Source organism: Carcharodon carcharias, chromosome 7 (genome assembly GCF_017639515.1).
Source record: "Carcharodon carcharias isolate sCarCar2 chromosome 7, sCarCar2.pri, whole genome shotgun sequence".
Classification (NCBI taxonomy): domain Eukaryota; kingdom Metazoa; phylum Chordata; class Chondrichthyes; order Lamniformes; family Lamnidae; genus Carcharodon; species Carcharodon carcharias.
Genome location: NC_054473.1, coordinates 149,827,098 through 149,851,676, shown reverse-complemented (window position 1 = coordinate 149,851,676; position 24,579 = coordinate 149,827,098). Strand labels below are relative to the sequence as shown.

General features: G+C 40.3%; 1 protein-coding gene across 4 annotated transcripts in view; it reads right to left on the bottom strand.

Annotated features, from left to right (window-relative positions):
* uri1 (URI1 prefoldin like chaperone) overlaps window positions 1-24,579 on the bottom strand; it is a 54,083-nt gene that overhangs the window by 14,613 nt on the left and 14,891 nt on the right. For all 4 annotated transcript variants that reach the window (XR_005943520.1, XM_041191408.1, XM_041191406.1 and 1 more), the window contains exons 5-7: window positions 13,801-13,883; window positions 1,593-1,668; window positions 421-601 (exon numbers count right to left, since the gene is read on the bottom strand). Coding sequence is in view for 3 of the 4 variants with exons in the window: in XM_041191408.1 (XP_041047342.1) it covers window positions 421-601; window positions 1,593-1,668; window positions 13,801-13,883 (340 nt within the window). In the remaining variant the exon portion in view is untranslated. The remainder of the gene's footprint in view (window positions 1-420; window positions 602-1,592; window positions 1,669-13,800; window positions 13,884-24,579) is intronic.

The following is a 24,579-nucleotide window of genomic DNA, read 5'->3' as shown; positions in this document are numbered from 1 at the left end:
AACCCTGAGAATATATTGGACATTACATACAATAAACATTTGCTGACAATGAGAACAATGGCGCAGCTGATCCACTAATAAAAGGGTAAAGTTTGGAAGTTAGCGCATATTGGTTCACTATTCCATGAAATAAAAGGATGGCAACAACATTTCTTGCCCCAATATAGCAGACACAATGACGTTGAGCTACAGATCACAATTGGATGATGCAACTTGCCATTCCAGGAGCTCAAGTAGCATTGTTGAAACAATAGTAAATACTCAGCTATAATGAAAACTGTGCCAATTATATAAATAACAAAGAAATGACCACGGCATTACTGCACTTGTTTTAAGAAATTTCAAAATACTTAGAGAAGCTTTACAAACTGGGTCTCAGTAAAATTTTAATCATCATTAATTAAGCTCTGAACAAATTACCTATCAATTTCATCCTGCATCTCTTCTTGCTGTTCCAGCTCATCCAACCTGGCCCACAATTCCTCCTCAGTTAAGATACTTGACTTGCAGTCACCACCACCGTCACCATCCTCCAATTCTGCCACAAAAACCTCTTTGGGTTTGGGATTTTCTTTTGGTTTATGAGCTTTTCTGTGTTTCCCTGTAATTTTAAGATTTTAGAATATATTTATCAAAATTAAAGCTTTCAAGTGTCAAGTATCTACTTAAAAACGCAATGCTCCTTCACTGCAACTACGCACCATTGTATTTTAAGCACCATAAAAGTTTCAATGATTTATGGCTTGCACACAGACTTCAAAACCACCTTTTAAAAACTAAATAGTAATAATAAACATACAAGGAAAAGCCATTTCTGTATTCAGTTCCATTAATAAAATAGTTTAAATAGATGATTATAATCAATGAATCAACAATGAAAATATATTGAACTATCCAAATAAACAGGAAATTATTCCAAAGGTAATTCAAATAGGGTGCAAAACTTTTACGCAGCACCATGCACACATTAAAAAAAGTTAAAGGATGCAAACTGTAATCAGAAATTTTAATCAGGTATTGCTGATTGGAAGATTTGTGGTCCCTTAACTCAGAAGTCTCTGATAATTTCATAATTTTCAAATGAGGAATTTATAAAGTGGAAGGGGGTTAATGCAATTATTTAAAGTTTTTGTGACTTAAGGACTTCAGTATTCAAATTGATGAAATGCAACACTTTGAAAAAATGGATTGGAAAGCTACAAATCTTGAGGAAGAGATTATGTTGCAGAAACAAAGTTAAGAAAAAAACTTAACATTGTGAATCTGTAGTGTAAAGTAAGTGCTACAGATGCATTTCCTCTGATTGGTAGTTGCCCAAATACATTTTACTATAATATATTGGGGGTGGGGGGGGGGGGGGTAGTGGGCAGCAGGTGAGGAGTAGGAAAATCAAATTTGGAGTTGCACCAGTAAAATTAAAACTCACCATTATCAGTTTATGTTGCCCAAGCATGTGATTGTGACCATTATCAAGTACAAAGTTCAAAACTGAGAATAAAATGCTTCTCCTTCATCTCAACAGCATTTGCAGTCCTAGTTATTTATGAGCTTCAATTTGTCATGAAAAATAAATGGCAGAAACAGTTAAGTACCTTCAGACTTTAAGTCTTTAATTTCTAGGTCTTCATTCTGAATTTCTTCATGTATTTCTACAATACCTTCCTTTCCCTAATTAGAAAAAAATGCAGCATATAATAAAAGTTCAGTTTGATTTGTGTGCTCATTTTAACTGAAATATTTTAGGAAAATAAATTAGAATTATACAAAAGATTAATCGTGGCCTATTTATTCATTCCTCTTTAGTTCTAGCCACTACATGCAAGCCGCAATAGCTCGAAAGCAAGACAACCTTAACTATGTGCCTCTCTACAGATAGTATCAATTTTGTGTGACAACCTTCCATCTCATGAGACGATGGCATCTTGTCTCTTGATGATTAACCTTGTTAAATGTCACCTGGTGTAGCTCAGGAGCCCCACTCTGGCATGGCATACTCAGCAGTATTTGCTGCAAAGGAAGACAATGGGCGGAGAAGGTGCATGATTCGTGGCCTCTATTTTCTCTGGGCCCTCTTCTTGACCGGTTAAGCTTTTCGTTTCTGCTCACCTCTTCCAATGTCCATACAGTCAGCTTCCTGAGGTTACAGCCATCAGTGGCTGTCTCCCAGTTGTCAGTGTCAATATCCGCCATCTTCATGTCTCACTTCCAGGCATCCTTGTTGTGAAGGTATGGACGGCCAGCTTTTCGTTACTAATTCACCATACAGGCCATTCTTGGGTACAAAGCCATTCATCCAATGAACATGGCCAAGCCAGCACAGACATTGTTGACTTAACAATAACTGTATGCAGATGGAATTAACATGCTCCAGGACCTGTGAGCTGGTAACCTTGTCCTGCCAAGAGATGCTGAGGATACGGCTGAGACAGCGAAACTCTCAACTATTCGGCCTTTGCTCATCTCTAGCAATGCTGTCCAGGTTTCACTAGTGTAGAGGAGTCAGGTTGTTGTTCCACACACTCTTCCTCAGCTTGGACAAAACAGCTGCAGCTTTCACGATGTGTGTGTTGATTTCAACATCAAGTGAGAGATTGCTAATAATTGTGGAGCTTAGATATGTGAAGCTGACAACCACCTTCAGGGTCACAGTGTCAATGCTGATAGATGGAGGGATGGCAACATCCTGGACATTTGTCTTGCCGATGCTAATAGACAAACCAAACTCTTTACAGGCATGAGAGAGTCTGTCCATTTGTGAAGAGCAAATGTCTGATGGGGACTTGGTGCACTTTAATCTTGGATCTCAAGTGGGCAAAGCTGAACAGTTTTTTTTGTCAGTTCTGAAGTATAAGCAGACACCCTCAGATGACCTGAAGGCAAATGACTGCAGCAAAGAGAAGAACAGGCCAACGAGTGTTGGTGCCAGAATGCAAGCCTGTTAGACCCCAATGCAGATCTCAAAGGGTTCCAATGTTACCCTGCCATAGCTGACCTTATCCATCATGTTGTCATTGAAAGATAAGATCACACTGAGCACCTTTGGAGGACAGTCAATTTTCCTGAGCGGCTTAAATAAACCGCCTCTGCTCACATCATTGACTGCCTTGGCGAGATCAATGAAGGCAATAACTAATAGCCTCCTTTGTTCATGACATTCTTCTCGCATTAGCCAGACTGAGATCACATAAATTGTAGGTCATCCGGTTCTGAAACTGATGGGATTCGGGATAGATGCGTTCAGTCAAGATCTGCAGTCTGACAAGGGCAATACGGGCAAATACTTATCCCACAATCTCAGCAGGGAGATGCCTTGATAGTTGTTGCAATCACTATAGTCACCCTTGCTGTTGCACAAGGTCAGAATCTTTGCATTACGCATTTCCTGGGGCACTGTCCCCTCCCACCAGTAGAGACAGGGAGGTTTGTGCACATGCTGGAATGCAAGTTGATGAGTTTAAGTGGTAAAGCATCAGCACCTGGAACTTGATCCATAGCAAGCAAGTTAATAGCTTTGCTAAGTTTGTCCATTGAGAGTTTGATATCCAGCTCTGCCATGACAGGCAGGCTCTCTATGGTGTATAGAGTTTCCTTGGTGACTGTGTTCTCCCCACAGTGGAACTTAAGGTGGCGTTCCACCCATCTCTCCAACTGTTTACTGCAACAGGTGATGACCTCCACTATCTTGGTTTTCAATTGAGCCATTTTCTTTGCTAATGGACCTGTTGTCTTTTTGATCCCTTCATAAATGTTCCCAACATTCCTTGTATCAAAGGACATCTGGATATTCTGGCAGAGTTGTAACCAGTAGCCACTGATGCACCATCTAGAAGTCTGTTGAGCATTACTTTTTGAGTAGCTCTTAGTACATTTAGCTTTCTCATTTGGATTTCTGTTATCCATGAGAGCGGAATGCTTGGCTGTTGAATCAGTGATGTTATCCTCAAACCAGTCAGCATTTTTCCCACTCTTGCTTCCCATATGTTGAGTGTGCGATATTGTAGATGGTGACTCAAAGCATTTCACTTCTGCATGTTGGGATAGGAAATAGTAATCATCAACAAGTGATCAAGTTAGTAATTAGAGTTTAATTAGTTAAGCACATCATTGGCTGCATATAAAGCAGAAAACAGGTGATGATCTGGGGATGGAGTTTTATGAGAATTGGAATAAAACTCTGTCTGTTAGTAGTAAAGACTTGGTTTTTTTTAACAACTAGCCACTGGAGTTTTACAGTGGTAGCAGAGGACAGTTGCTGCTTGTAAGTAAAAGATTGTAAACTAAGCTTTCTTCAGAAAAAAGACTATTTGGAGTTAAGAGAAGGATGATTTGGAATCACTTTGAAAAATGGCTGAATCAAAATCAGTGTGTCGGGGTGTGATTACCCACCAATGCTTTCTGAGCATCAACCATATGAGCAATGGAAGAATGAAGTGACCATGTGGACATGGGTTAAATCCTTACTGAAGTAAAAAACAAGGATGGTCTTGGCACTTTCGTTATCATACGAAAGCAAAATAAGATGCAAAGTATTTTCAAAATTGGAGCCTGAGCATTTGGATATGGATCAAGATTTGAAGACTTTAAATTTTATGGATAACATTTATCAAAAGGAAGACTTAAGTGCTTACAAGGCATGGTCAGATTTTGACAAATTTAGGACGTTAAAGGATGGTTCCATAGAAGATAACAGTATGGAACTCAGTAGGCTACATGCAAGATTTCAAAAATTCCATCTAGAAATTCCCCAATCTGTGCTGGCATTTACGTTGTTAAACTGTGCTAATATATTGAATATGGACAGGCTTCCATATTTCTGCTAAATTTGCGGAAAAACACACATTGCTAGAACAGATGTCATGAGGCTCTAAAATTTCCTCTGAAAACCTTCTTTTCCAGTAGCATTCATGGCACAAAAGGGCTATTCAGTAGTAAGACAGAAAATGGAGAATACAATGTTAATGGGGTGGTGGGACTGTCTAGATATAGGATGCAAGCGTGAGTACGAAAGAAGAATTGTAATTAGAAAAATGTAAGAGGACAGTAACACCTTTTACAATTATAGACGAAAAGAATGCACCAAAAAAATGAACCCCAGATATGCCCAGGGTGTAGTCAATCGGTGTTACAGGTGTGATGCGAAATACCATTATGCAATGAACTGCCCTAAATGGTATGTGTTGGAAATTAAACACCTGACAGAAGACTCAGAAGATGGAGATATCAACCAAAGAGATGGCATTGTATTAGTTACCAAGAAGTTTCAGTCCAGAGATAAATGTCTTAGTTGCAGAGTCCTTCAAATTGTGCAGCGTTAAGACAGCAGATGCACATCTAGTGTGCAGTGTGTGGCATAGACGGGCTAGAATGCTACCTAGACCCCTTAAGTAATCAGGATCGGAACAAGGTTAAGGAATTTGAGAATTCCACTAATTTCAGATTTGGGGATGATAATACACTGAAACCTTTAAAAAGCGTAGCAATTCCCTGCAAGATAGCCGGAATCAATCATTTTATCAGCACGGATAAAGTGTCTGGTGAAATACCATTACAATTGAGCAGGATATCAATTGAAGAAAGCGCAAATGAAACTGGACATGGAAAACGACAAGGCCATTGTATTTGGAAAACCTGTGGATTGACAATTCACACAATCTGGACACTACTGTATTTCTTTAATGAAACCTAACATTTCTACTAAGGAAATTAAAGAAGTGCCATTAGCATCAGGGGATAGGACTTGAGGACAAAAAGCTAATTGTGTTAAAGTTGCACTGGCAGTTTGCCCATCCCTCTTCCCAAAGGTTAAAAATGTTGCTAAAGGATGCAGGAATAAGGAATGAAGTGTACACTAAACGCAGAGGAGATAAATGATAGATGTCATATAAATAAGGAGTACAGAAGGACACAATCACGGGCCAGTGAGTCTACCCCTAGCAAGGGATTTTAATGAAGATGTGGCTATGGATTTAAAGATGTGAGATAAAGAAAAAGCATTTTCACTTTAAATTTCGTAGATTTGGCAACTAGGTTCAGCCAGTCGACAATCATACATAGTAAACAAAAGAAAATAAGGTAATGAAAAAGTGGATAGAGAATGGGTTGGGGCCAACGGCAAAAATCCTCATTGATAATGGGGAGGTGGAATTTGCTAATGAAGAATTTCAGGATGTGTGCAAAAACATGAATATAATTAGTTATGAATACGGCAACAGGGTGCGTGAAAAGAATTACAGAGTGATAGGAGAGATGCTCCTAAAATTCTGGCAGATCAAATTGTAAATTAACGTCTGCCCTAGCATGGGCTGCCATGCCAAGAATTCGCTGCAGATGGTTGAAGGCTAAAGTACATTTCAGTTGGTTTTTGTTATGAATTTAAAAATTCCTTCAGTTACAAGTGATCAGCCTCCAGCTTGGGAGGGAACTATGATTAGCTCCACTTTTTCTGAGCATTTAAATGTACTGCATGCGGACAGAAGAGCATTCCTTAAATCCGAAGTTTCAGAAAGAATTTGGCAAGCCTTAAGACAATGCACAGCCATCTGAAATGGTTTTCAATTTGAATGATGCAAATGAACTTCATGCTCCTCTGGATGGTTTATCCAGGATGAGAGGTACTGACCACATGTGGGCTAATTAGGAATCCAGATGTGGTCAGTTACATTTCTGATCAGTGAATAATGATTGAGTAACAGAGACCATGTGTAGCCTGTAATCTCAAGCTTCATTCACACAACACAGAGATGTGAACTTTAACCTGTGTGTTTGCTGATAAAGTTGTAAGATGAAAATCCCCAGTTAATCAGGGAGACATGGTGTACTATAAAAGAGAAGGGCTTAAAGACTGGAAAGTAAACCTTGTGGTAGCCACAAATCTCAGGCAGTCTCTGTCTGTTGTCAGTTATCTTTCCCAGGCCATGTTGTGAGAGGCAGGAAGGCCATGTTCATGGTCCATGCCCACCCTTGCATTGAAATCTCCCAGCAGGTAAAGGTGGTCTAACTGAGGGAATCGCTGATGGTGTCAAGCTCCTTACTGAACTGGTCCTTCACCTCTTTAGTGGAGTACAGTGGTGGAGCATTGATGCTCATGAGTTTAAGTGCCCCTGTTTAAGTTGAGGGATGGATGGAGAGAACACACTCTGAACTGTTTGCTGGTTGGGGATGGAGGGGGAGGGGAGGGGGTGTTCTATCAAGAGTAGCAAGTTCCTTACAGTGAAGCCTACACCTTGCTTACAGATTTCCTCTGAATTCTTCCCCTTCCAGATGAAGGCATACCATCTTTCTTTCAGTGATTTGCTCTCGATGAGCCTGGTCGCTTGTAGGGAAGTTATGTTGATGTTCAGCTAATCAAGTTTCATGCTGATCATAGCTGCCTTGCCCATGTTATCGATCAGCTGCAAGTTGTCTGTCATTCTCACACCCATGACCCTGACATTCCACTTTGCCAATCGAAGAGTTGGCACCTTCTTTCATTTGTTTTTGTTTATCTAGTGCGATGGATTCCATCCACTTGTTGAGGAGATTCTAAACTCCAAGCACCAACTGAACCAGATGACTGTGACAGGTCAGCACCTTACTAGTCAGAAGCCGACCGACTGGAGGTGACCCCTCCCACCATCAGAGACAGCCTGTAGCAACAGTTCACTATGCGAATTGAGTTGGACTTATTCATAACTGCTGTCTCCCATTTTGTGTTAACACTCTGCAGTGTAAGTGAAACTGGTGTCCTCTCCAGGGCATAAGTCTGGGCAACATTTATGGACACCTGGCCTGCCCAAACGTCAGGACTCCCCTCGATCTCCCCATCAAGTCCAAAGAAATGTAAAGTACTACACTTGGCACCTGTTTGGTCATAGCAGTTGCTGGAAGATTACATATTTAGACATTAGTCCATCTTTAGGATCCACTCCAGAATTTTTGTCAAGGTTTACCCCCTTAGCTTTCAACTCTCCTGAGGTATCCACAAGGCAGTGGAGCTATTTGCCCACAGCTGGGAGTTTAGTTCAAGAGTGCCAGGGCATGTCCACATGCTAGTGGGCCTGCACACAATGTCTGGGGGGGCCAAATCCCCTTAGAATTCCTCTGAAGCTTTAGCCTGGAGCTACAAGGGACCCAGTTTTCTTGTGTCACCACAAGGAGGCATAGCTGAGGACTTGAAGGTGGAGAGGCTGTGTCTTGACAGGGAGAGACTTACACATTTCGCTCTCTTTTTCACACTGCTGCTAGCCAACAATGTAGGCTGAAAATGAGAATTGGCATCAATATCAGGGCAAGTGGTTCAAATTCCATTTTACAAAAAATGTGTTACTCGTAGAAATCTCAAGTTCCCATTGCAACAAAAATTAGATACAGTAGCTATCGAGTGTGTGGAAACATTGGCAATACATTGGCAAGTTGTATGCTTTTATACAAGAACTTAACATATTTTGTGAGCATAAGCGCAAAGTTATATTGAGAACAACATTTTTAACCATGAACCATCAGAGATTGCCAAAAGAAACTTGTACTTTTCTCCTGCCTTTATCTGACGAAAGGTTAATTACATTTTAGCATTCAGCAACACTTACTCTGGAATAGGCATGTTTCAGTGTGACAGTAAGTTATAAGTGGCTACATAATCACATTGGTGGTTGAACTATTTCTGGAAAATGTCATACTTTTCAAAGACTGAGCTAAGTGAAAATCTTTGATGACATATTTGTTAAAAAAACAAACATTTAGACGCTGAGCCCTGAATTAAAGCAATCTGGCCACACTAGGAAACAAAATTAAAGCCTTCTGAAACCTTTCATATACTGGTGTTTCAGAACACACTTTGTACAGTTCCACCCGTAAAATGCATAAGGGGAAAATTCCATTTAAATGTATGGTGCTTTTTGCAACTTTTAAAGTATACTCTCTTGACTACATAATGTGTCAGAAATTTTATATTTCTAATAACATTAGAATGGACAATATGCATCTACAGTCCTTCAAGAGACAATAATTCCTTGCTTATTTCTGTATGTTTTCCCAAACAGAACTTAGCAGAATATAAACAAATTGGGAGCCATAACAAGGTTAATCTCGTCATTTAGACTTGAGCCATTTAGAAGACCATAAAAAAGTTACTGTGCAGAAAGAGGCCTTCAGCCCATCGTGTCTGCACTGGCCAAAAAGAGAAATGAAACTAACTGCTCATTTTATTCTAATTTCCAGCACCTGGTCCATTGTCTCACAGGCTACAGCACTTCAGATGCAGATCCAGGTACTTTTTACAATGAGTTGAGCCTCAACCGCCAACTTAGGCAGTGAATTCCAGACGCCCAACACCTTCAGGGTGAACAGTTTTTCCTCAAGTCCCCTCTTATCCTCCTACCAATTACCTTAAATCTATGCCCCCTGGTAACTGACCCCACAGTTAGGGGAAACAAGTCTTTCCTGTCTATCCTATCTAGGCTCTGCATAATTTTGTACATTTCAATTAGTTCACCCCTTGGTCTCCTCTGTTTTAAGGGAAACAACCCCAGCCTATCCAATCTCTCCTCATAGCTGCAATTTTCAAGGCCTGGCCATATTCTTGTAAATCTCTTCTGCACACACTCTAGAAGCAATTATGTCCTTGCTAAAATGTGGTGACCAGAACTGTACACAAAATTCCAGCTGTGGCCTAACCAGCATTTTATACAGTTGCATCATTACATCCCTGCTTTTGTTTTTAATACCTCACCCAATAGTGGAAAGCATTTCATATACTTCGTGACCACCTTGTCTACCCATCCTGCCACCTTCAAGGACCTGTGCACATGCACTCCAAGGTCTCACTTCCTCAACTCCTCAATAACTTCCCATTTATCGCTTTGTTTGTCCTCCCCAAATACATTACCTCACAATTTTCCAGACTGAATTCCATTTGCCACTTCTCTGCCCACTCAACCAAACCATTGATAGCATTCTGGAGTCGACAGCTATCCTCTTCACTATCAACTACTCGGTCATTTTTTGTGTATTCTGCAAATTTCCCAATCTTGTCTCCCACATTTAAACCTAAAATCATTAAGATATACAACAAACAGCAAGGGCCCCAACACTGAGTCCTGTGGAACACCACTGGAAACAGTTTTCAAAAACATCTATCGACCATTACTCTTTGTTTCCTGTCACTGAGCCAATTTTGGATCCAACCTGCCATCTTCCCGTATCCCACAAGATTCTACTTTGCTGACCAGTTTGCCATGTCGGACCTTGTCAAATGCCTGACTGAAATCCAAGTAGACAACATCCACTTCACTACCCTCATCAATCCTCCTTGTTACTTCCTCAAAAATTTCTATTAAGTTAGTAAGACATGATCTTCCCCTAACAAAACCATACTGACTATCCCTGATCAATCCATGCCTTCTAAGTGAAAGTTTATCCTGCATCTCAGAAATGTTTCCAATAATTTGCCCACCACCGAGGTCAGACTGGCCAGCCTATAATTTTCTGGTCTATCCCTCGCACCCTTTTTAAATAATGGTACAACGCTCACAGACTTCCAATCCTCTGGGACCTCGCTTCTATCCTAGTGAGGATTGGAAAATGATCCTCAGGGCATCCGCTATTTCCTCCCTGGCTTCCTTCAACAGCCTCTGACACAATCCATCTGGTCCTGGTGATTTATCCACCTTCATGGTTGCCAGTCCCTCAAGTACTTTCTCTCTCATTACACTTATTGTATCTAATGTCTCACACTCCTCCTCTAACTAGAATGTCTGCATCATCCTTCTACTTAGTGAAAACAGAAACAGCACACTGATTTGAGAACCCTGCCCACATCTTCTGCATCAACCCACCAGTTAGCATGTAGATCTCTCATAGGCCCTACCTTTTCCTTAGTTATTCTCTTGCTCAAAAAGTACTGGTAAAATTCCGGGTATTTTCTTAGATTTTACCTGCCAATATTTTTTGTATTCTCTCTTTGCTTTCCTAATTGTGATTTTTACTTCACCCCTGCACTTTCTATGCTCCTCCAGGATTGCTACAGTGTCAAGTCTTTTGTGACTACCATAAGCTTTCTTTCTCTGCTTCATCTTGGTCTGCATGCTTCTGGATAATGGGGGGGGGGGGGGGGGCTCTAGATTTGGCAGTACTACACCTTTTGTGGGGGCACGTCAACACTGTGCCCATAGAATCTCACCATTGAATGCCTCCCACTGATTTAACAGTTTTCCCTTCTAATAGCTGTATCCAGTCCACTCTTGCCAGCTCACCTCCCAGGCTTGTAAAATTTGTCTTTCCCCAATTTTGAACTTTTACTCCTGCTCTTTTTCCTTTTCCATAATGATGCTAAATGTAACTATACCATGGTCACTATTTCCAAAATGGTCCCCCACTGCGACTTCATCCACTTGCCCAGTTTCATTTCCCAAGACTAAATCTAGATATTGCGCCCCCTGCCGTTGGGCTTGTTAAGTGCTTGCTAAAAAAGTTCTCTTGAATGAAGTTCAAGAATTTTGCACCCTCTGTACCTTTCGCACTTTTCACATCCCAAATGATATTAGGGTAGCTGAAGACCCCAACGATTACTGTCCTATTGTTTTTGTACTCAGAAATCTGTCTACATATTTGCTCTTCTAACTCCCTTCCACTATTTGGGGGTCTATGGTACACTCCTAGCAGTGTGGCTGCTTTTTAATTGAGCTCAACCCATATGGCCTCATTTGATGCTTCATTCAGGATATCATCCCTCCTCACAGTTGTAATTGATTCTTTAACCAATAATCCCTGCCATTTTTATCCCCCTCCCTATCCTGCCTGAAAATTCTATATAAAGGAATGTTGCCATTTTTGCCCCTCTTTAAGCCAAATTTCCACAAAGCGATGATATGCTGCCATGTGTCTGTGCCCTCAGCTCATTGCCTTTATTTACTATGCTCCTTGCATTTACATATATAACTTTTAAAATTCCTGTGCTGTACACTTTTTAACCTGTGCTGCTTCCATCTTTCAGAGTCACTCACTAATTCTTCATCTCCCGTTCCCTGCTCTGAATTTAACCACAGATTCCCATGCCCCCTGCCAATTCAGTTTAAACACCGCCACCCCGCAACAGCACTAGCAAATCTCCATGCGAGCATATTTTTCCCAGTCCTGCTCAAGTGTAGACCATCCGACTTGTATTAGGTCCCACACAATCGGTCCCAATGCCTCAGAAATCTGATTCCCTCCCTCCTACATCAGCTTTCCAGCCGTCTTTATTCGCTCAATTCTCCAATTTCTATACTCCCTCGGGACTGGGAGTAATCCTGAGGTTACTGCTTTAGAGGTCCTGTTTTTCAATCTCCTTCCTAGCTCCCTAAAGTATCCTTTCGGGACCTCATTCCCTTTCCTGTCTAAGTCATTGGTACCAACATGGAGACATCTGGCTGATCACCCTCCCCTAGAAGAATGTCCTGCAGCCACTCCATGACATCCTTGACCCTGGCACCAGGGAGGCAACATACCAACCTAGAGTCACGTCTACGGCCACAGAAACACTCGTCTGTTCCCCTAACTAATGAATCCCCTATTACTATTGCTCTTCCCCTCTTCTTTCTCCCTTCCTGTAGTGCACAGCTGCCTGTGGTGCCACAAATTTGGCTCTGACTGCACTCCTCCAAGGAACCAATGCCCTGACCGGTAACAGAAGTGAAAAACCAATTGGCAAGCAGAACCCCAGGGGACTCCTGCACCACCTGCCTAATTTTCTTGGGCTGCCTGGCAGTCACCCATTCCATTTCTGCCTCCAGACTCCTAAGCTGCAGTGTGACCTCTCTGGACATGCTATCCTCGTAGCGCTCAGCCTCACAGATGCGCCACAGTGACTCCGGCTGCTGTTCAAGCTCCGAAACCCAGAGCTCAAGACTCTGCAGCTGGTGACACTTCCTGCATGTGGTTATCTAGGCGAGTAGCGCCCACAACTTCCCACATATTACAAGATGTGCATTCCACATGACCAAGCTGTCCTGCTATGGCTTCAATTTACTTCCTTTGCATTAACTTTATTTTACTTTGGCTTACTTATGTGACTTTATTTTACCTGGCCTCAACTTAACGTTATTTCCCTATTACTTGTGTTTCTTACTTAAATCTAAGTAACCCCTTCTTTTAAAAAGAATGTGCTTTTCTAATTATCAGCTACTCGATGACACTCCCTAACAGCAGTTTCTCACCAACCAATGAACTTATGTTTCCCCTGTGATGTTAGGTGCTAGGTCCTGCTGCTTGCCTGGCTCAGGGTCCTCCTCTCGCATTCTCCTCTAGGTGCTGCTGACTGCCTGGCTCGGGGTTGCCCTCTCGCCTCAGCCTCAAATTGGTACCCCTATACCCCTTTTTTGATTCAGGACCCATTTATTTTTAAAGATTATCATTCATTATCTACTATTCCATAAACTCCATTACTCCTTAAGTGTTCAAAATTACTCAAGATAATCTAAGTCACGTGTTGAGCAAAAAGGTATTTCCAATACATCTCAATTCTTTTCATGATTTTAAACTTTTACACCCTCCAAAGAGGTCAGAATAAGTATCTCTGCTGCTGAGTCCAAGCCATTGTACCAGAATTTCAGCCACTAAAGCAAAGCAGCCAATTACTTCACAGTGCCCCATCATTCAGCATGGAGATTAATACATAAATACCTTCTTTCACATTGCTCTAGCTGTAACTTACTTACATGTTTCAGGGCTGGCCACAACACTGCTTATTTATAACATCTTACAATGCAGTATATATCTTTGTGGACAGGATCAACAATGTATTTGTGGTTAACTGGGCCAACTGAAAATAGCAAAAACATTGCTTACCAATTTTGCCATTTCAGTGAACTCAACCCTGGATTCAAAGTTGTTCATAACTTTGTGAAGATCATCCAGTGCTTTTTGTACATCTGAAATAAAAATATGATGGATTTAATGTTTATTATTCAGTGAAGAAAACTAAGGTTGGTTAAAAAGTATTTTAGAAGATGCCGTATACAGAGTAGTTTATGAAAAAGATCATTCAAGGAATAGTGCTAAGGCTTCAAGGTCAGCATGTTACAAAGTTAGTAGCTCCAAGATTTGTATGTACTCCACTTGCCAATTACATAAAATTACACAACAGTTGAAGGGTCATGAGGACTCCAAACATCAACTGTGTTCTTCTCCGCCGATGCTGCCAGACCTGCTGAGTTTTTCCAGGTATTTTTGTTTCTGTTCTACACAAGCTCACGGCGTTTCTATTCTATTCTTTAAAAATGGACTTTTTAAAAAGTGGACTTATTACCTTCCTCACCATGGAGAACAGCAACCCACTAATTCATAAATAACAGCAGGTTAAGCTTCATTTACGACCACATTAACTTTTGGATAATTTACTGTTGGAAATTAATAAATAGATTCATTATGTACTGAGGCTACTTTCAGCTATGACCAACATTTTCAAAAACAGGAATACAGTATCTTTAGTTGACAAAATTATGAGGAATAAACCTGCTTTATGGGCATTATTTTAACAGGACATTGGTGCGTAATAGGAACAGGAGTCTGCCATTCAGACCCTCAAGCCTCTTCTAACTGGCAGTTATGTCATGGCTGATCTATTTTTCAATCAATTTACCCACCTTTCTTCCATGCCCTTGAAACACATGACTAACAAAAATCTATCGATCTCAGGCTTGAAAGTTTCAAATGACCTGACATCTGGCGCCTTTTCTGAGAGCAAGTTCTAGTTTTCCACTACCCTTTGTGAAAAAGTACTTCCTGATTTCATTCCGACATGGCCTACTCTAACACTTAAATTAGTGAGCCTCTTGTTCAGGATTCCCCCCCAGAGAAAACAGTTTATCTGTATCTATCCAATCAAATCCCTTCATTTTAAAAACCTCAATTAGATTACACAACCTTCTAAACTCAAAAGAACAAGCCAAGTTTATGCAATCTGTCCTCAATTTAACCATTTAAGCCCCGGTTATCACTCTAGTGAATCTGTTCTATACTCCTGCCAATTCAATAGATCTTCCCTGATTTTTGTATCTAAACAAACTCAGTACTGCTCAACTTTAAATTCCAACCTCCTGAGATAAAGGCCAACATCCAACTAGTCACTTGATTACTTTTTGTAGATGTGCACTTGCTTTCAGTAAATAAAAATAATTCCCAGGTCACTAGCAAGGACAGCACTGTCTGCCACATTCTTAACTGTCATTGAGAGGTGGTGGTGATCCTGCTTATTGAACCATTGTGGTTTATGTGGTGAAGGATCACCCATGCTGTTGGATAGGGAACTCGAGAATTTTGACTCAGCATCAAAGGAAGAACAGCAATATATGTCCAAGTCAGGGATGGGGTATGAAATGCTGTCGAAGAAGCTATGGTGAGTTACTTCAGTGCATTTTGTAGATATAAATACTGTGCTTCTAATGCATAGATGGTGGATATTTAAGGTGGTGGACGGGTGCCAGTCAAGTCGATGGTATCAAAGTTCTTCAGTGTTGTTGCAGTTGTACCGATCCAGGTAAGTGGAGAATGTTCCACTGCACTCCTGACTTGTGCCTTGTATGTGGTATGGCAGCTTTGTGGAGTCAGGCTCTGAGCTATGTGCTACAGAATACCCATCCTCTGAACTGCTCTTGTCGTCACGGCGTTTATCAGGCTGGTCCAGTTGAGTTTTTGGAGATTCAGCAATAATAGTACCATTGAATGTCTTGGGGAAATGCTTGGATTCTCTCAGTATGAAATGTCATTGCCTGGCATTTGTGTGGCATGATTATTACTTGCTGGGCCAATTTGATGGGCCAATCCTAGACTTAGTGAATTGAGCACATGGACACCTAATAATATCAACTGCTCAGTGAATTAGTTCACCACAATCTTTAGCCAGTCAATAAATCTGAAGTATTTAAGCTTAGTTTACATCCAATAATCTTTAGTAAGAGTCTGGTTGAGAAGTGTAGTATCTACATTATGTATCAAACAATGCCTCATGGGACAGTGAATTTGACTCTACTAGATATAACACCAATATAGACAATCCAATGTCAGATAGCAACAAACTACTTAAGTAAACTTAATTTTCTATAGGCTGATATCAGAAATAATGTATCTGGCTAAACCGATTGTTAGAGTTGCATGTACTTTAAAGCACGCATTTTTACCAATCTATTATAAGATTATTTCTTCTAACTGGTATAGTACATCATCTCCATCAAGAGCATTTCCCTTCCAAGATTTTAGGGAGCCCATGTCATGTTTGAGTTCTTTTCAACTAGCAGAACTTCAAAGTAATCTTGTTCCTTTGTAGAAGATGGTATGTTTAGATAAAGCATCTACTACGGAAAAAAATTTCCAAGCCAAAGTGTTTTGTTTTCTGCTCCATTTGATTAGAAATGGCTAAACAAGCAACATCTGAAGTAGATGAAATCTGAGGCAGTACCCAAATGAAACTTATTTTTCTAAATTCTTGAATGTTCAGAAATGACTGAAAATACTTTCATGCAAAATTTAAGGACAAGACTTGGGATGCATAGATAGGTTCAAAAGTTCACTAATGAAAAGCAGGAAAAGTCAAAACTAAAATTTAGTACTCATGATGGAAACCTGACGAAATTCAATACCACACAGCCAGTTTATTTTTCTTAAAATTCTTACCACAGCAGTCTAAATGTAACCATACAAGATGGTGAGGAAATAAGCTGGTGAAAAGTATATTTGAAGTCCAATATATGGTATAGAGGAGTTTTGCTGTATAATAAAATTAAGTATTTTCTCTTCAAATATGCTGAAATCTCTCCCATGGGTTTCAAAATATCTAGAATGGTTACAGCACAGGAGACCATTTGGTCCATCATGTCCATGCTCACCCTGCAACAGCAATTCAACTAATCCCAATCTCCAAACTGCTCTCCATTGCCCTGCAATTTTTCTCTGTTCAGGTAATAATCCAGTACTCTTTTGAAAGCCACGATTAAGTCTGCCTCCACCAACTCCCAGACAGTGCATTTCACATCCTAACGACTCACTGTGTAGACAAGTTTTTCCTCATGTCGTCTTTGGTTTTTTTTTGCCATTCACCTTAAACCAGTGCTCTCTAGTTCTCAACCCTTCCACTAACTGGAGCAGTTTCTCTTCATTGATTATACAGTCCCAGGTTCTCCAATCTATCCTTATACCTGCAGTCTCTCATGTCTGCAACCATTTTTGTAACTCTTTTCTGCTCCCTCTCTAATGCCTTTACATCCTTTTTAAAGGTGTGGTGTCCTGAATTGGATATAATACTTTGTTGAGACCTACCCAGTGTTTTATGAAGGTTCACCATTACTTCCTTATTTTTGTATTGTATGCCACTATTTATAAAGCCCAGGAACCCCTATCTATGCCTTGTTAACTGCTTTCTCAACCTGCCCTGCCACCCTTCACAGCTGCGCACCTATGTCCCCAGACCCTCTGCTCCTGTAATCCCTTTAGAATTGTTTCCTTTCTCTTATATTGCCTTTCCTTGCTCTTCCTTCCAAAATGTACTTCACACTTCTTGACATTACATTTCATCTGCCAGTGTCCATCCATCCCACCAGCTTGTCTATGTTCCCTTGAAATCCACATCTATCCTCCTCAATTCACAACACGTCCAAATTTTCTCTCATCTGGAAATTCTGAAATTGTGCCCTGAACACCCAAGCCTAAATCATTAATATAGATCAAGAAAGGCAGTGGTCCTAATACTGACCGCTGGGGAATCCCTATACCTTCAAGTCTGACAAAAATTGACAATCAATCACCAGTACTGTTTCTTGTCACACAACCAGCTTTGCATCAATGCTGCTAGTGTCCCTTTTAATCCACAGATTTTAACTTTGCTGAGAAGCCTGTTAGGTGGCAACAAAAGCCTCTTGGTAATCCATGTACACATCAACCACATTACTCTCATCAACCTTCTCCATTACCCAAGCAAAAAACTTAAGCAAGTTAATCACAATTTACTCTTAAATTCATGCTGGCTTTGCTTAATTAATCCACATCGATCCAAGTGACTGTTAATTTTGTCCTGGATTAACTATTTTGTAAAAGTTTCTCCACCACCATGGTGACCACTGACTGGCCTGTAGTTGCTGGGCTTCTCCTTGCATCCTTTTCTGAACAAGGTCTAACATTTGCAATTCTCCAGTCTTCCAGCACCATCTCAGTATCCAAGGAGGATTGAGAGATTATTGCCAGTACATCTACAATTTCCACCCGTACTTCCCACAGTATTGTCAAGATGCATACCACATCGTCCTGGTAACTTTATCAACTTTACAGAGTTACATATTTACACTACACCACAGAAACAGGTCAAACCAGTCCATGCGGGTGTTTATGCTCCACCTAGGCCTCCTCCCAATTTTCCTCATCTGAATCTATCATAACCCTCCATTCCCTTCTCCCCCATATGTTTGTCTAGATTCTCCTTTAATGGATCTACACTATTTGCTGCAACTATCCTCTGGGGTTGCAGGCTCCACATTCTCACCATTCTTTGCCGAAAGTTTCTTCTGAATTCCCTATTGTGTTGCTAATTGTCCTCTTCCACAAGAGGAACTACTCTCTCTGCATACATGTTTTAAAATCTGCTCCAGGACAGCTAAAGAATTAGCATCTATCTGGCAATGTGGAAAATTGCCCAGTTATGTCCTGTACACAAAAACAAAAAGGACAAATCCAACACAGCCAATTAGCACCCAATCAGTCTACTCTCGATCATCAGTAAAGTGATGGAAGGCAGCATCAACAGTGCTATCAAGCAGCACATACACAACAATAACCTGCTCACTGACACTCAGTTTGGGTTCCACCAGGGCCACTCAGCTTCTGACCTCATTACAGCCTTGGTCCAAACATGGGAAAAAGAGTTGAACTCAAGAGGTGAAGTGAGAGTGATTGCCCTCAACATCAAGGCCAGCATTTGGCTGAGTGTAGCATCAAGGAGCACGAGCCAAATTGGAGTAAATGAGAATCAAAGGGAAAACTGTCCACTGACTGGAGTCATACCTAGCAAAAGAAAGATGGCTGTAATTGTTGGAGATCAATCATCTCAGTTCCAGGACATCACTGCAGGAATTCCTCACGTTAGTGTCCTGGGCCCAATCACCTTCAGCTGCATCACCAATAACCATCCCTCCATCATAAGATCAGGTTTACTGATGATTGCACAATGTTCAATACCATTCAGGACTCCTCAGGTACTGAAGTTGTCCATGTCCATATGCAGCAAGACCAGGACAATATTCAGGCTTGGGCTGATGTGTGATGTAAATGTTACTTGCCACAAGTGCCAAGCAATGACCATCTCCAATAAGAGAGAATCTAACCATCTCTCCTTGGCATTCAATTGCATTACCATATCTGAATTCCACTGCCAACACAAACACGCCGCCGCCGCCACCACCACCACCAACTATCAACAGCCTGGAGGTTACCACTGACCAGAAACTGAACTGGACTAACCACATAAATACAGTGACCACAAGAGCAGGTCTAAGGCTGGAAATTCTGCAGCAAGTAACTCAACTCCTGACTCTCCAAAAGCCTGTCTACCATCTACAAGGCACAAGTCAGGAGTGATGGAATGCTCTCCATTTGCCTGGATGTGTGAAGAACAATGGCACAAGATTTAACATCTTTAAACAAAATCAAGCTTTCTTGTATTAAATTAAAAAGGCTAGCACTATTAACTTAATACCATAGGTTATAATTACTTACACTATAACTCGGTTCTACTTTTTACTTCCCTCCCAAGAATTCCCTCATACTTTACAATAACCTTGAAGGTTCATTCACTTCTTTCAGTGCCAGCCCAAAAAATATGCCACAGACCTCCCAAATTCACTTTAATTCTCCTCAGTTTCAACTATCCTCTGAAATAATTTCTTACGGGGACCCTTCCATTAGCTTTTTGGGTAAGCGCACCTCCAGCTTTTAATACCTCATGACTGTGGATACCTTGGCTCCTTGTTCTGGTCGCCAGCAGATACTCAACTGCCTTCTCACAGCTTCCAAGCTAACTCTGCTGACTGCTTTCTGCCACAAGGCTCTGAGGACTACTATAGATGTCGTCCTCTAGCTTCAAATTTGACAAATTTTCCAGCTTCTTTCCCCCTCATTAATTCCAAACCAAGCTCAAGCCCCCAACTTCATTCCATGCAGTGAACGAGAAAGTTAATCTTTTCTCTGCTTAAATGCAGTTAATTTCCTTTGGCTTTCTCCACTTTGAGTTGCAGCCTGCACAAGACCAACTTTGCAATTGCCTCTGTCTGTTGCCAAATTGAACTGACTGTTTCTGTCAGTGCACATAGGCGGATAACAAATAAAATAACCTTCTACCCCCACAGGCCATCTCGATGACAACGTGGCATGCTTTGGGATGGTCTCAAACTATTGTAATTAATTATTTTACCTTCAACACAACTCTGTTTCTGCAACCCATATAAATAATTTCTATCTCTAATGCAGTTTTATAACCCTTACCCCATATTTGCTAGCTTTAGCTTCTATGGAGTAACAATAGACACCATGGCTCGACCAAGAGGTCTAAAAATGGGTCATCCATTGTTCAGTGTAATACTTCTAACTCTGACTTTGAAGATAGGTTAGCCTTTAACTAATTAACTCCAGGATTGTTTGAGCTGCATTCACTTGAGATGCATACCAATTTCTTAACCAAGTGTTTCCAATTATCTTACAGTTAACTAATTTGTAAAACTAGAAGTTATATTCTAAATCATATGAATTATGAACTAGATTTTCCAGAGGATATTCTATTCTTTATTAAAAGGTGAATATCCTTGCTTTTGTCATCATGTCAGGGTGTTTTTCATTTCTTTTGCTAATGTACTCAAATCTATCCCTTGCCTTTTTTTTTAAGACATTGTGCGTACAAAAAAAAATAGGAGGCAATATATATCAGGTCGATGTTTGATGGGAAAGGAACTTGAGAGAGATGCTACAAGAAGTGTGATCGAGAGAAATGAGGTTAAGGAGCAGCAACAGTACAACCGCCAGAAGGGCAGAATTTGGGCTTTGAGCAAGGGAAGGCCATAATCATGAGGTTTGTTGGGCAAAATTGCTGGTTTGAGACTATATGGTTAGATTTACAGTCCAGGGCTGGAAGGACTTTAGGGTGATTGAGGTCTAGCAGCAGTCACTGGTCAAGGCTGAGACACACAAATGGTTGACAACTAATGGGAGGGCTCAGGTGATTTGGAGCCTGGGAATCCGGTTAGCAATGAGGGGTGGGGAGATTAGAAAGATGGTGGATGGGGTATAAAAATAGCTGAGTGGGGAATGAGGCAGAGATGTCAACTAGCAGTGCAATGGAGCTATCATGCTGGCCGAGATGTTACTAATGGCATGAAGGAGCAACAGCTACGTGAAAGAGGACCCACAGCTAAAGAAATAGCAATGATGTTTTTAAATCAGACGAAGTGAGATTAAAAACGTCTGGGCAACATACCAATTGAGAGGGGCTAAGGGTGGATACACATTTTTCTGATATTTGGAAGCTAACTCTGCAAATGGCTCACTCAATTAACACATCCAAATTTGGCAATGTGTCACAAAATTCTCTAAACCAGTATGTTAAGCCCTCTGAATAAATTTTCTTGGCTGTTTATCCTCCAACCAAGGATCCAATAATCCAATCCTAAGTCACTTCTGTGCTTCTCTCTGTAGCTCTCTCACTGCACTTGTGTCACTTGGTTCTTCTATCTCTCACTGCATCGTTTCCATCTCAACAAGCCAGAAAGTATCTATTCAGACAAGTAACAGGAACAACTTGAGGGATCTGTACAGGCAAGCCAGCACACCAAAGGGTTGGGATGCACTTGGGATAGAAAGGCAATCACTGTTCTGGATTGAGTTGGCGGACAAGTTGAGAAGCACTCAAACTAAGCCAGCAAGAACTCTGGAAAGCAGTGGAGACAGGTGAATATGGGGGAATGGGCTTGAAAATGTTTGGGTCTAGGTTAACAAGCAGGTGGGCCAGAAAACCCTCTGTACGGACTTCCAAGGCGATAAGAACCTGGAGCAGGATGAAATGGCGAGGTAGAAAACAGGCTGTCCAAAAAGCATTTATTCAGACTAAGTATGTTATTCTGAGTTGTTAGCGATAATAAAATAAGCTAGTGAAACAAAACAAAAATTCTACAGGTTAATTTTCTGATAGTGAAATTCACGACCGCAACTCAAACCAATTTTATAAAATGTTGGTGTAATTTCATTGCTTGTTCCTGGCACTTAGTGATATTTTCTGCTACTTGCCGCATTGCATTGATATGTCTCAAATAAAAGGATTGATTTGATAGCTCAATTTTTTCCCAACTACTAATTCTTCATTGGTACTTAAACATTTGATCTACAATTTAACAGGCAAGTTCTAATATAAGCCACTCATTATTGCCCCTGGAACTTGAACATATGTTACATAATACACACACACTTAAGACATAAAATGGAATTGTTAAATGGCTAGCATTTCTGTCCAAAATATAATTGATATAATAAACAACATGTTCAAAAACAAAGAAGGGACTTCAAAATCCTATTTTTTAACAATTGGTAAAGAAACTCCTAATGCAGTAAAGAAAACAAAAGTTCACTTCAAATAAGGAAATTGAAAAATGCAGCATTATGACTGCATAAACAAAGGTAAGACAGGGCAAACATTTCATAAAGTCATACAGCCTTAAAGTTTGCTCTAGATCATTAAATTTCTGCAACAATTAGGCCTTTTTACATAGCGGCAAATTGGTACGGTTACCATAGCAAGCCTGAACCTTGAAGCCACATATCTTAGGTTTTGGAAAGGTCAGACAGTCTAATAACTCAAGAGCAGTTTGACAGATTTCAACCAAGCATGGTCAAATAATAATGTAAAACCATGTCTGCGGTTGTTAAATGCTGGAGGTCAGGGAAAAGGTTAAGGTTCTGGAATATTTTTGCTTAACTCAAAAAGGTAATATGAATTACTATGTCTGGATCTAAAGAACAGCTTTAGGTGGGAGGTTGAAGTTATTGGAAAATGCTGTACCTTTAATAAATATTAAACTGTCAGTCAGCCAAATCACTGACAACATAAAATGCCATTTTAAGATAAATCTGAACATGAAGAAAAATAAAATGATTAGATATGTGATTAAAAATATAAGCTACAAAAATGCTGAAATTGTGGATGCACTAACAACTGTCTTTCTCTAATGAAGAAAGATGCCCATGGTCCTTTGTGGACTATGGCTAATTCCTTATTATGGCACAAGTTATTTCTAAAAAAGCTTCATTTTCAGCACAAAATCACTTTCTAGAAATTGATATGCTGAGTTGTTTAAGAAAGCTGTATATTTCTGAATGTTGAAAAATTAAATGGTATACATGTGAAAGATCATAAATAAATGGTATGCCCTGTACACAATTGAACATTCCTGTACATGGAACAGCTTAAGTTATTCAGGCCCAAAGTTTGTCCGACATTCAATTAGATCATAGCTAATCTATGCCCCAACTCCCTTTACCCACATTTTCTCCTTATTCCCTGATGCGCTTACCAAATCTACTGACCTGACACAGGAATTTCAATTGGCGAAGCATCCACAGGTTTTTTTGGGCATTAAGTTCCTGATTCCATTACTATATATGTGAAAAAATGCCTCCTGATTTCACTCCTAACTAGTTCAGGTTTCACTTTGAGTTATGGCTCTTATTCTGGATTTTTCCCACCGGTTAAAAGTTCCTCTTTGCCTACCCTATCAAATCCCTTTATCATTTCAAGCACCTTGATTAGATCATGCCTCAACCTTTTAAACTCAAATGAATACAAACCAAGTTTATACCACCTGCTCTCGTAATTTAACCTTTCAGCTCTAATATGATTCTTGGAGGAGGTTCAGCTCAGATTCACAAGGGAAGGAGACAGCAAACAATAATTAGGGAATAAGTGACAGCGAAAGGTGGTCATTCTGATTTTCTTTATTCGATTTTTTGTTTTAATTTTCAATGGTTTGGTACCCAAAACTAAATACAGTAACCCAGATATGGTCTGATCAAGACTGTACAATTGAAGAGTCACTTCCGTGCTCGAGTTCCAATTACTCAAGATAAAAGCTAACATTTTTGAATATATTTTCCACCTGTGCACTAGTTTTTAGTGATTTGTGTTGTGAACATATAAGTTCCTTACCACTATGAATAGTTGAGACACAAATCGGAATATTGTGTATAACCTCAAACCTCCCCCAACCTTGAACTTTGTAACAAATTTACCCACTCATTTAGTCTAAGTTCTTTTCTAACTTTTTGCTCCCATCTACACAACTTACTATGCCTAACTTAAGTATCTTCTGCAAACCCTGACAATGTATACAACTCTCTACTCCTTTATTCAAGTAATTATATGTACACACACACACACATCCTGCCAGAGAACATACCTTTTATTCATATTGTTTCCTACCTCCCAACCAATTACTGACCCATGCCACAATTCTGCGCAGTTCCACTTTTGCTAACAATCTTATGTGCAACCCTATCAAATGTTTTCAGAAGTCCAAACACATCCATAACTATTCAATAAGTATCATA